The following is a 12922-nucleotide window of genomic DNA, read 5'->3' on the forward strand; positions in this document are numbered from 1 at the left end:
TAAGTTTGTTGAGGCTAATTGCAGGTTTTTAATGAGATGACTGGTGATTGATGCTAAACGGACTCTGGAAGGTTTGCTGGTTTGAGGCAGTTCACCAATTAGGTTGTTGTGCTTTTGGCAGGTTGTTGTGAGGCTGCCGACAATTAAAAGAAAGAGAGATAGATGAGAAGGGAAACACAGGACGAGCTGCTGACATCTATTGTTTGGTTTTAACATTCAAACTCATTTTAAAAGTCATTTTTACAGAACTAATTGTATAGATTTCATCAGATTATTATTTCTCCTTGTCTGGACTCAAAATCCCTCAATGCAAATACATAGGCTAGTTTACATTAGCAGGTTTTAAGACAGAAAATCCTCCTAAACTTTATTACGTTATTAATTCTATGCAAACTGGGATAAATGACTTCTCTTATATAGAAATGGTTTCATGCAACATCATTATATTTATTCTAATATCAGCCCTGACGCAGAGGACATCCGACATGAGACGCAGCCGGTGAAATAAAATGGAAGAGGCAAACACATCCTCTCTCTCATCTATCAGCGATGGCAGGTTGTCTATATGTTGGAGGCCTGAGCTTTCCCACAATGCCCCGGTGGCTCTGCTGCCTGTCTCCGTGGTGACAAGTATCTCTCTAGTGAGCCATGATTGGATGAACAGACTGTCAGAGAGCACGGGCCCCCCTGTGTGTGTGTGTGTGTGTGTGTGTGTGTGTGTGTGTCTGTCTGTGTGTGTGTGTGTGACTTCACATGTTGACAGTGAGGAGCGACCTCATGGCTGCCTCATACCTCGTGCTGACACGCAGACTGACACGTCATTTATTTCCCTTAAACTCAACCTCTGGTCTTGACCCTTGATTAACGAGTAGCAGCACAAAATCTGAACACAACGTTTGGCACATTGTCGATAAATTACGCTGCAGCAGAATGTTACCCAGTTTACATCTGGAGCTGTGTTGGTGGAAACCTGATGAATTTAGTTTAAACTTTTCTTTGAGCTCAGTTTTGTTCCTCACCCGCTCCTGAGGGAAGAGTAAAACTTTACAAACCTTTATATTTATGTAATGTTTTTTTCTTTCCTGTGGTATTATAGCTCTCAGAACCACGGGGCCGAGCGGTAGTAGTGAGCAGAGTGGGGCCAGCGGTGGATTCAGGCTATCAGCTGATCCTGTTTCTAATGTAGCACAACTCCCATGATGCTGCAGAAGACGAGCGAGAGCGAGAGAGATAGCGAAGCCTCAGGCTCTCCATCCCTCTCTCGCTCTCTCTCGTACTCTCTCTCCCTCATATGTCCTCCTCTACCACACTGTCACCCTCGTTCTAACTTTCTCTCAGGCAGACTTTAAGTGTTTCATCACTCTTCGCTCTCTGCTGATCTCTCTGAACTCTTCTCTCCAAATGCTTCCGCTCACTCTGAATCCTAATTCTCAATGAAGAGTGTTACGTACACGCTCTCACATGTGGACACTTAGATAAGAACAGTGGATATGCAGTCACGATATTTGTATTAAATTCTAACACCTAAAGGGAGCCTGTGCTGGTATTAACCACTAGTAGTGCTATCGAGCAACGTTTATATGTGTAGATCCATGTTTCTGCTTATGATTCACTGTTTGCAGCATAGACTGTAAAAATGGACGCTGGGTCCAGAAAGTAAAGCCAATGCAGAAAAAAACCAAGATGGCGTTGAACAAAACGCCAAAACCTATGTATGTAACCATGAACAATATAATACTCGGAAACATAACTTTCATTTCAGAAACTCCACAGTTTATCTTTAAGCGCATCCTGCACAGTGTTGAGTGAAAGAAGGCAACGACCTTCATTTAGTAATTAACACGTAACGTGACCCATTAGAAACAAAATGCTGAAAGTGTTGTTTTTACCATGATCCCGTAGTTTAGTGTTGGAGCAGTTTCAGAGGAGCGACACACTCCTCGTCTGTGCAGTGACTCTCAGCCGCGCTCTGTCTTCTGTGACCTACAACGCTTCAGAGATACAATTTGTCATTCTGCGACGCTGGAGCTGAAGCCAGCAGCCGAGTGTTATGTCCCATTTCAGGAGCCACCTGCTGTAAAGGACACAACCTATGAAGTCGTATTGTTTGGAAGTCAGAGTCTGAACCTGTCGGTCGTTTTTCACAGCGGAACAGTTTGAAGGTTCAAGGTTCCCAGTAAGACGTGACCATGTGGCGGTTAGTCAACATGCACGAGAGAAGGAACCTGAAACTGGAGCCATCGTTCATTTTATTATTTATACTGTGACAGCAACAGGTATAAGACCTGTTCCTGCTAGAATGTATGCTAACATGCTAACACGCTAACACAGCGTGTCTATCAGTGGCACGAGTTTTGGACTCGTGGTAAATATTAGACGACTCCCGGGATTTGCCATTGACATTAAAACTGAGCGGGCGAAAGAGGCTTTGTATTCCAGAGCACACTTTTTACATTTCACCCTCTGACATTTTATCTTGATCAACTATTCCTGCTACAGCCGGACGACTGTCCCCCGCGGATCGGTGACGGTGGTGCGTGGGAGTCTCGGACATGTTGACGGTTGGAGTTTGCTGGACGAGAATTTCTTTTCTTTAATTTGATTGAAAAACGGGCCTGAAGCAGTCGAAGCTGCTGGCACCACTCTGCAGGCGGGTGGGTGTTAGAGACAATCAACACAAACCACTGCGTCAAACAACAGCTGGAACAAACTACTTGATATTTAAAAGAGTGAATGAAGAGGCAGGAACAACAAGTGGTCTCCTGGAGGACCTCTTGACCGTATCCAGCAAGTGGAAATGGAAAATAAATAGTTGCTAATCTTAGTGCTGAAACTGGTCAATGGGGGGGATGTGCAATGCTAATGTAATAAAGTTTGTACTGTGCAGAAAATGCAGCCATCGATCCACTGCCTCTGCTTATCTGGACTCGGGTCCCGGAGGTAGCTGGCCTGGTTGGGTATTCCAGACGTCCCTCTTCACAGCCACATTGTCCAGCTCTTCCCAGGGTATCCCGAGTTGTCCCCAGATCCAGATGGGATATTTAATCCCTCCTGCGAGTTCTGGGTCTACCCGGGCTTTCCCTTCACTTTGGTGAGTCCGGTGTACTTCTGGTGAAAGGCGCCCAGGAGGCACCACCAGGCAACTACCTCGACTGTACCCTTTCGAGAGCTCTACTCCGAGGTCCCCCCAGATATCCGATCCCCTCACCCTATCTCTGTGAGTCACTACCCAGAGCTTGTAACTATTGGTGAGGGTTGAAACGTAGATCGGTAAAGCACCGCCCACGTTCTGCTGAAGCTGCACCGACCTGCCTGGATCTAAATAGTTTCTTCCACACATGAATAGTTTTATTGTCCATGTTTCCATGACTCGTAATAACATTTGACCAATAGGCCAATCAGCAGCAGCCATAACAATGTAAGATTTGAGCTTAATCTCTGTCTCTCTTACGATCTGTTTACAATCGCTGAGATACTCACGAGCTGGACGGCATGTGAGAGCCAGACGCAGGCTAATATAGGACTTTAAATTGTTTACACACTGACACACACACACACACACAGACCTACAGTTGCCCTTCTGTCTGTTGTACGTCACACGGAGAACAAACAGGGACAGGCAGACACTAGCCATGACCTGCTGTGTGCTACATCCCCTGCTGTTTGGAACGTCACATCAACACTGTGGAGATGTGTTTATCAGCTCTGGTGTCGCTGGTGTGTTAAGTCCTTCTCTGTATTTGACACATTTACAATAAGGACATTAAACACGTGTCTTCGTGTGTGTGTGTGTGTGTGTGTGTGTGTGTGTGTGTGTGTGTGTGTGTGTGTGTGTGTCTTTGTGTCACTTCCAAGTCTCCATTACACACACTCTCTCTTCCAGTATACAGTCAAACCGAACCTTTCATAACCAGCCCACACACGCACACACACACTGTGCCAGCCTCCTCTGCTCGTCGCTGTTTTCCAAAGAACTCAGGATGTGGTGCTTCACATTCAGTCAAATATTGATGGGGAAAAACTCTCTGATCAGTCTCGGTTGTGCTCAGTGTATTTATTAGCCTGGCGCCAGGGAGAAAACTCGCACACACAGACACACACAGACACACACACATTAAACCTGCGTCTTCTGAGAGTGTGTTTGAATCAGTTTGACTTTGTCAGCCGTGCAGCAGATTCTAACAGAAATGTTTTCGTCTGCTTTAGTTTTTCTTTGAATGAAGGCAACTGCCCAAATATTAATTGTGCATCCCGATCTCAGCACTGGCAGCTTGACAGGTCGTCCACTGGAGGAAGAGGAATTCCACTTCACTGGTCAGAGATGCAGCTCATTTACCGCAGGACTGCGTCTGAACCTGCATTTGATTTGAGTTCACACGTTTAAAAGCTTAAAGCATGAGATGTTTGTCACTTGGAAAAAAGGAAACAGGATGTTAAACATAAAGCTGCAGTGTAGCATGTTCAATTCTATATATTTTATATGCATTTCATAAATCCTGCACTTTAACAATGGTGAACGACTGCACAGTGCACATGCTGTAAGCTCTGAATCAAGCTCTGTAGCTGTAGTTAATATTGAAGTGAGCTTTATCCTCAGAGGCTGCATTCATACAGTCGTACTTTGTACTAAAAAGCATCTGCACACAAACAAAAAGCACAATACACTCGTCCCCATTGTGCCACTTCTTGGTTTCGTACATGAGAGGCATGCACATGCAAACGCACAAACACACAAACACGCAACACACAAACATGCTTTTTTATGAATGTCTGAAGCAGCGAGGAGTGAGAGGAGGGGGAGGAGGAGGAGGAGGAGGTGAACAAGGATACAGGACGAAGAGGGAGAGAGAGAGAAAAACAGATTGAGGTGGCGTGAGCAAATGAAAAAGATGTGGAAAGAAAGATGGAGCAGAAAAATCCCGTTTCCATTGCTTCACACAGAGAGAGGCCGAGAGGAAGCAGTGAGGAGGATGGCAAAGTGACAAACGTCTGGCAGGAGACTGAGGCCAAGAAGAGACGGATTTGAAGGGAGGGAGGGATGAAGGAAGAGAGGGGAGGGAAAGAGAGAGGGAGAGAGCAGAATATGTAATTAAAGCTGTGATTACCAGGGTCGGGAATCATTTCTCCCACTCTGCTCTGTTGGACTTGGCTTCTGATGCATCTCTGGAAAGTCCGAATGACATCAGTCGTTTCACTGTGTGTGGGTGTGTGTGTGTGTGTGTGTGTGTGTGTGTGTGTGTGTGTGTGTGTGTGTGTGTGTGTGTGTGTGTGTGTGTGTGGGCAGATATGCATTAACATGTATTTATCTTTGCTGGGGTTCTTTGTGCCCTAAAATTGTGTCACATAATTGTGTGTTCCGTGACTCACACACTATGCCTGTATTTCTGCTGACGTACCCTGGCTTCAGTGTGTGTGTGTGTGTGTGTCTGTGTGTGTGTGTGTGTGTGTGTGTGTGTGTGTGAATTTATAGTGGATCGATAGAAACCCCTGACCTTCTGTGATAGGGAGAGCGGGTGTGCAGGCGGGGGGGGGGGAGGGAGAGAGAGTGAGGAGGAGAAAGGGGTGAGTGATATCTGCTGATGTGAGATGAGCCCTTGTTAGACACCTTACAGTTCACTGCACTGATCCAGGACCAGCTATAGTGGACGCTCCCTCTGGGTCTGAATGCCTCGTCCTCACAGGGTCAGCTCTGCATGAATCACTTCACTTGATTGATGTGATTGTCAATGAGCAAGTTTTCCAGGGTCGTACAAATGTACGTGACATAAATAACAGTGGAGTCAAAGATGAGACGTGTGTAATAAACACTGTTGGAAGTGTTACACAAAACAATCCACCCACTGCTGTGTAGTACTCACTTATTAATATCGTCAGACATGGTCAGCAACAAACATTAAAAACTCCTCACTTGTAGACATGTACACATCTAACTGCATAATAACATCTTATTGGAGTTTTATATCAACACACAACAGTCACCGACTGCTCCACGACACGTGGGACCAAGATGTTTGGCACTGAGCAGAATTCACCATAGTTACTCGACGTGTTGAAACACAATAGAGGTTTTTAGATGGAACACATTGGGATGCTGACATTTTCAAAAAGGGAACATCAGACGTATGATATGATGTAATGTTGACGTGAGACTAAATCAGACTAACAACAATGAAATGTTCTATTAGCAGCTCGTGTAAACATCATGAACGGAGTCTCTTCTTATTCAGAATCGGGCCAATAGTCAAAGTTATTTGTGTCAATGTAAAAGTTATTGTAAATATTTTTTGAGCCGATGATGAACATGTTTCAAGTCTGATGCTAAATGTATTTACTTTTTTATCTCAGAGTTTAAAGAGTTGAATTTACTAATTAGATTGTTTTCTATTTTTATCAATCATGAATAATCATGGATTTGTAGTAAAGTCTAAATGTTGAATCTACTGCTGGTGACATGTCATCATCTTTCTTCCTTCTGCTTCATCCTCCATCACTTTCTCTCTTCCTCTTCCTCTTCCTCTTCCTCTTCCTCCCACCGTCCCCGTATCTATCTATGAATTCAATCACCTCCTTTGTGTTTCAGTCGCAGCTTCAGTAGATTCATGTGTCACTAAACAGAGGAAGGACCTTTCACTTCCTTTCAATACCTTCACTGACAACAGATGCTCATAAAACACAAGCACACAAGTCGCGGGCACACACACACACACACACAAACGCACACACCCTCACACCACAAGCTCATGCAGGTATTTAATTAGTAAGACTTATGATTATTGCTTTAGCAAGCCACCGAAAAGGCCTCAGTGCTTTGCTGTTCATTTCCACTGGCTCGTTCGCTGTGTGTGTGTGTGTGTGTGTGTGTGTGTGTGTGTGTGTGTGTGTGTGTGTGTGTGTGTGTGTGTGTGTGTGTGTGTGTGTGTGTGTGTGTGTGTGTGTGTGTGTGTGTGTGTGTGTGTGTGTGTGTGCGTGTGTGTGTGTGTGTTTTGCAGTGCTAGCAAGCTACGAGTTTCCAGACACAGAGCAGCTCTATTTTAAGACTGATGCTGACATGAAAAGGAAAAAGAAAGACAGAAAAAACCGAGAGAGCAGAATCAGATGATAGTAAATGACAGGAGAGAAAAATGAAGGCGACAAATTCGAGGGAACGTTGGGTCTGGATGGAAGAGATGGGGGGGGGGGGGGGGGGGGGGGGCGCTCTACCAGCGTGCCTTTGAGCAATGTCTATGTTTATACTGCTTTAGACCCCTATAGATTTCCATCCTTCTCTCCCTCCTCCCTCTCTCTCTCTTTCCATCCCCCTTTCCTCTTCTCTCTGGGGACTTTATCACAGGAATGTTTCCATTCCCAAGCTTTCAAAAAAGACATAGTTGCAGGGGTCAGTGTGTGTTTGTGTGCGTGTTTGTGTTTGTGTGTGTGTGTTGTGAGTCTGTCTGCATGTGAGTCAATCGTGTTGTGTGTACGGTTACATGACAAAATGGAGAGAGAGTGAAAAAAGAAGTTTCTACCCTCTTCCTGTGTGTGTGTGTGTGTGTGTGTGTGTGTGTGTGTGTGTGTGTGTGTGTGTTGCTATTGATCAGGTCTCCCCTCCATCATTGGTTATCGGAGACGGCAGCAGGCCCAGCGCACTGCTACACATTATTCACTGTGTACACACACACACACACACACACACACACACACACACACACACACACACACACACACACACACGCAGGCTCCCCCTCTCATAGCAGATAATGTATTTAAATAAAACCCAAATGAAAGTGGACTTTGTGGATTTTGTAGTGTTCAGGATGAATTCTGAGTCACGGAGGTTGTTTCAAACCATCACATCCTCATCCATCATCCTCGTGTTCGTCCTGATGGAGCTTCAAACATGATGAAAATCACCCGACTGATGATTGTAGCTCAAATATCATCCTCGCCAAAGTCTCATCATAATAACGCTGTGGTTTACCACGTCTGATCTCCACTTCCATGTGTGTATATATATATATATATATATACACACATAATAAGGTATAACGATTCTGCCGGTGTCAGTCAAACTCCTCAATCACCTCTTGAATTATCCTGGAACGTCTGAAGTGGAGCTGAAGTTGAAATCGATGAAGGGTCTCCAGCTCTCTCTCCGGCACTCGCCTCCTCTGAGCGTCACGGTCGGCAGCAGAACCCACTGCTGTGCCGCCGGCTCTTACCGGAGGAACGACACGGACATCGAGTTGGAATCACGGTGTTTGGTTCCATTGTGCATGGAGTTGATTACGGATAGTAAATGTTGGTGACTCGCACAACTGAGAATCCAATTCTGTGTGTTTTTCAGTTGCTTTTTTCTGCCTCGTCTCAATAGGATGCTAGGCTACGAGCTAACACTGTTCCAGAGGCAGCAGACAGCTGTAGTTGTTGGTAGACTCCACAGAAAGAGTCTCTGAAGACAACAGGAGGTTTGGGTGTTCGGTGTAGGAGACAACAGGAGGTTCTAAGATGTAATACTCTCCATGGAGACAGGAGGACTTGATCAGGATTGGTCGAGGCCGTAGCATGTTGTACTATGGAACCAGCAGGAGGTTCTAATGTTCTGTTGACCCTTGTGAACCATCAGGAGGATCTGAGAGTCCAGACTCAGTGGGACTCACTAGTTCAGAGACAGCAGAAGGTTTCTCTGAACTCAACGAAGACGTCTTTCACAGACTCTCCTGTGTCAAAGATTAAAATGTTAAAATCTAATAACAGCAGGAATTTACCCTTTTCTATAAAACAGCTGTAGAAACAGAAGAGATTTGAACATCTCGTGCTGAAAAGGCAGAGGATCCACTGCTCCATGGAGACAGCAGGGCTCTAATAGTGAGTTGACCTTATAGTGACAGAGACAGAGTATTCCACTAAGATGTGAAGACAGCAGAAGGTTCTCATGCTCAGTGAACTCCATGGGAACAGAACCAGGTTCTATTAACCCACGGACCCAGCAGAGGATTCTCCTCACACAGCAGGAGGTCCTGCTGCTCTGCGGTGTGACGAGTTCACGTCCCAGGAGACGAGGCCGCTCCTACCTGCACTGACACTGGAGTGAATGGACTTTGAATTTCTCTTCATTATAATGTTGAGTCAGGAGGTCCTGGTCTCTCAGGTGGTTCCAGACTGAATTACACTCTGGCTCCTATTAAACCCAGCGGAGTTCAGAGGCTAGTTTTAAATACAAATAGCTCCGTGTCTCTGGCTCCCTGCATGTCCCAGGGGCCTTTTTAAGTCATAACACTTAGGTTAAATTAGTTCATAGAGTGTGAACAAAGACTTCAACCTACTCCGGCTCCAAACATTAGCTGCTGGTAATTCAAACCACTCTGCAGAGCATCGAAATGCCCCGAAGAAATGCAGCCTTTGGCACTTCCACAGTAATAAGATGTCAACAGTTACCCCCCCCCCCCCCTTCTAATATACTGAGCACGTGACATTTAAACATGAAAACGAGTACGAGCTGTTTCCTCGTTTGCTCTCTGAAGGTGGTTCGGAACAGGCCTCAGCTGGTCACAGGTCCTGAACACAGCCGTCCAGTTTGTGTTTATTATTCCAGCAGCAGTCCTCGGTGTTTTAGAAGCGTCTCGTATCAGAGGCTGAATGTCAAGAGGCCTCCTAATGAACCTTAAGCCCGTCCTCTGCTGGGAGGCAGCATGGTACGACATCTGTCACAACACACAGACACACACATGCGCACATGCACCCAGGGGGGCAGGGGGAGGGCAGGGCAACAGGTGTGGTGTCTGTGGCTGTTGATGAAGTCCATCCTCCTCTCCTCTAACAATAACACTTTATTTCTGTGCACGTCTTCTTCCACATTTCCATCATTCTGTCAGTTTTATTCCACCTGTGTCACCGTCTCTTTATCATGTCCCTTCTCCCGTCTCGTCTGGGACGTCCAGGTCACAGCTGCCTTCTCAGAGATTGAGCGGCCTTCCCGTTCGTTATTCCCGTCGGTCGATCCCCGCTGATATTCCCAGCAGCTTTCTGGCTCAAACGGGGGCAGCGATCCGTTTCCCAGTGGATACCGGCCTGCTTCCGTTCCCCACTTCCACTGTCCTGGTTCAGCCATGTATTAATAGCGTCTACCTACGGCGATGTCTGAGAGTGTGTGTGTGTGTGTGTGTGTGTGTGTGTGTGTGTGTGTGTGTGTGTGTGTCTGGGTCTTTGTGTGCAATTTTGGTAAAGGTGGAGCTTTGTCTTGTTAAGATCACAGATATCATCAGTTTGTAGTTCAGTTCAACTGGAATGTAGTGAACTCTAGTTTGTGGTTATCAGCGTTGTCACTGGACTCTCACATCTCTACCACCCCTGTGTAGATATGGAGCGGTGCATGTTATAGACGTTGGTCTCGGGGAGCGAGTAACATCACGACAAGGTTTCCTACTTGCCCCCAGGCTCCTCAGACCATGAACCACATCCTCCCTGGCTCCCACTGGCTCCCACTGGCTCCCACTGGCTCCCACTGTTCCCACTGGCTCCGACAAACACCCTGAAGGAGACAAACGACGCAATAGGATATGATGAGGGTCGTCACTTTATCCAAATTAATTTGAAATGATTTTCAAATTAGTTCTAATGTATTTAGACAATGGTTGAGTTAATATCAATCATAACAACATGAATACTTCTCTTTTCATGCCCATGATTTGTATCCACTTTGCTTTGTGTGTATATTTCCTGTAACATTCCACCTGTTCCTGATTCAGCAGCTCGTGTTTTGTCGCCGGTGTTTGATTCACTTTTACGTTGTTTTGTTGTCTTTAAGATTTCGTCACGTCCCCTTGGGCTACAATTACTTTAATTTTAAGACTTCCTCTGAGACGTGTGAAAGCAGCTCGGTAGCACGGCAGCATTCTTCAGAGGAACCAGTGATTACCGTTAGCCACAAGCTAACCACCTCATGGCAGAATGAAACTCCATGTCGTCACTTTAAAACAGCCTTTTCCACAGCAGCTGGCGAGAGCTCCTCAGGGGAGCAGCCTGTGTGTGTGTGTGTGTGTGTGTGTGTGTGAGTGTGGGCATGAATGAATTTTGTATTTGTGTGTGTTATGTGTGTTTGTCTGATGCAATACGCGGATCATCAACAAGGGAGCAAGCATCATATTCACACACAAATACCAGATTCATTCTTGCCAACACACACACACACACACACACACACACACACACACACACACACACACACACACACACACACACACACACACACACACACACACACACACACACTCTCTCTCTCTGCAGGTACACTCACTATCACAGAGGGGGATAGAGAGGCGAGTACACACACAAACAAACACACACCCTTCAGCCTCCTCAGTGTGTTATGGATTTGACCTCTAATATGTTAATTATCAGGGTGGGTGTTTACCAGACACACACACAAACACACACACACACACACACACTCAGACAGAGACAAATACATAGATGCACACGCACACACCTCCATGTGCACAACTACAAATTCATGCATAACCACAAATACAAAACTACAAATGGCTTAATGAGGAAACGTGACAGTGCTGTGTGTGTGTGTGTGTGTGTGTGTGTGTGTGTGTGTGTGTGTGTGTGTGTGTGTGTGTGTGTGTGTCTTGTGAATCGATAAGTGACTCATATGAAATCTTGCTGTTTCCATTGAGCTCAGATAGAAACGCAACAGAGAACAATTCCTTCCGTTGAAATATTGTCTGAAACAGGTTATTTTACACATAGTGTATATGTTTTGATTGCCGGTCTTATATCATGTTAGTGCACGTTCTTTGCATGTTAGTGCACGTGAAAGCGTTGGCCACACGTTAAGATGACAGACGAAGGCCGGCGGTGGGGCTGAAGCTGTCGGTGCTGGTGATCTGCTGCTGGTGATCTGCTGCTGGTGATCTGCTGCTGGTGATCTGCTGCTGGTGATCTGCTGCTGGTGATCTGCTGCTGGTGATCTGCTGCTGGTGATCTGCTGCTGGTGATCTGCTGCTGGTGATCTGCTGCTGCACCATCTAGTGACGGTGAACATTGTGTTCGTAGCTTTACTTCATTCATCGATTAGCTGCTGTAGTAACGAAGAAGCATTAATCAGATTATAGTCGAGCAGGAGGAGATTTATTGTGTTTTCTTTAATCCTCACAGCCTTTTGAAACATGGATTATTGAAATGCACAAAGCCTCCTGATTTGCAGATCTCTGTATCGCAGTGATATTGACTTCACACAGTAACATAACCTTGGAAATGTGAGTTACAGTCGATTTTCTCTGACTCTATATATTTTATTTGTTTACAGTGAAACTAACTGATCTTTTGAATGAAACAACCCCCCACACCCCCCCCCCCCTGCCTGCAGCCTCCCTTTATATCCCACTAACTCCTAGCTTTTGGTTGAATCAGCACAAATCAGACCATCTACTAATCTCTTTGATATTTCTGCAAGTCTCAACCTGCCCCCCCGCTCCTCCCTCCATCTCACTCTCCGAGTGAAACTTTATCAAAACAACACTAACAGAAAGACGTAGCAGAAAACTGCTAGAGGGCCCGATACACACATAAAGTACACACTGTTTACTGCTGTTGGTAAATCACACACAAATAAACAGACACACATTCACACGCACATTTCTCATAAGGATATCAGCTCACTCTTGAACTGTGGCAGGTGGAGACGAGCAGGAGGCTGTGTGTGTGTGTGAGTGTGTGTGAGTGTGTGTGTGTGTGTGTGTGTGTGTGAGTCTGTGTGTGTGTGTCTGTGTGTGTGTGTGTGTGTGTCTGTGTGTGTGTGTGTGTTTGTGTCCCACTGTTAATCCCCACAGTGATAGATTGATTAGTGTGATGTTCCCCCTCTTCTCTTTCTCCTCTCTGCTCACATATCACGAGACGTTCTCATCAGACCGTCAGGGGAGGGGCTGCAGCAACGTTT

General features: G+C 45.7%; 1 protein-coding gene across 1 annotated transcript in view; it reads left to right on the forward strand.

Moving 5' to 3' along the window:
- Positions 1 to 485: 485 nt before the first annotated feature.
- LOC117775577 (sodium/calcium exchanger 1-like) overlaps positions 486 to 12922 on the forward strand; it is a 37441-nt gene continuing 25004 nt past the window's right edge. Inside the window, exon 1 of the mRNA XM_034608879.1 lies at positions 486 to 499. Within this exon, the coding sequence (XP_034464770.1) occupies positions 486 to 499 (14 nt within the window). The remainder of the gene's footprint in view (positions 500 to 12922) is intronic.

The sequence above is a fragment of the Hippoglossus hippoglossus genome, chromosome 15 (genome assembly GCF_009819705.1).
Source record: "Hippoglossus hippoglossus isolate fHipHip1 chromosome 15, fHipHip1.pri, whole genome shotgun sequence".
Taxonomy (NCBI): Eukaryota; Metazoa; Chordata; class Actinopteri; order Pleuronectiformes; family Pleuronectidae; genus Hippoglossus; species Hippoglossus hippoglossus.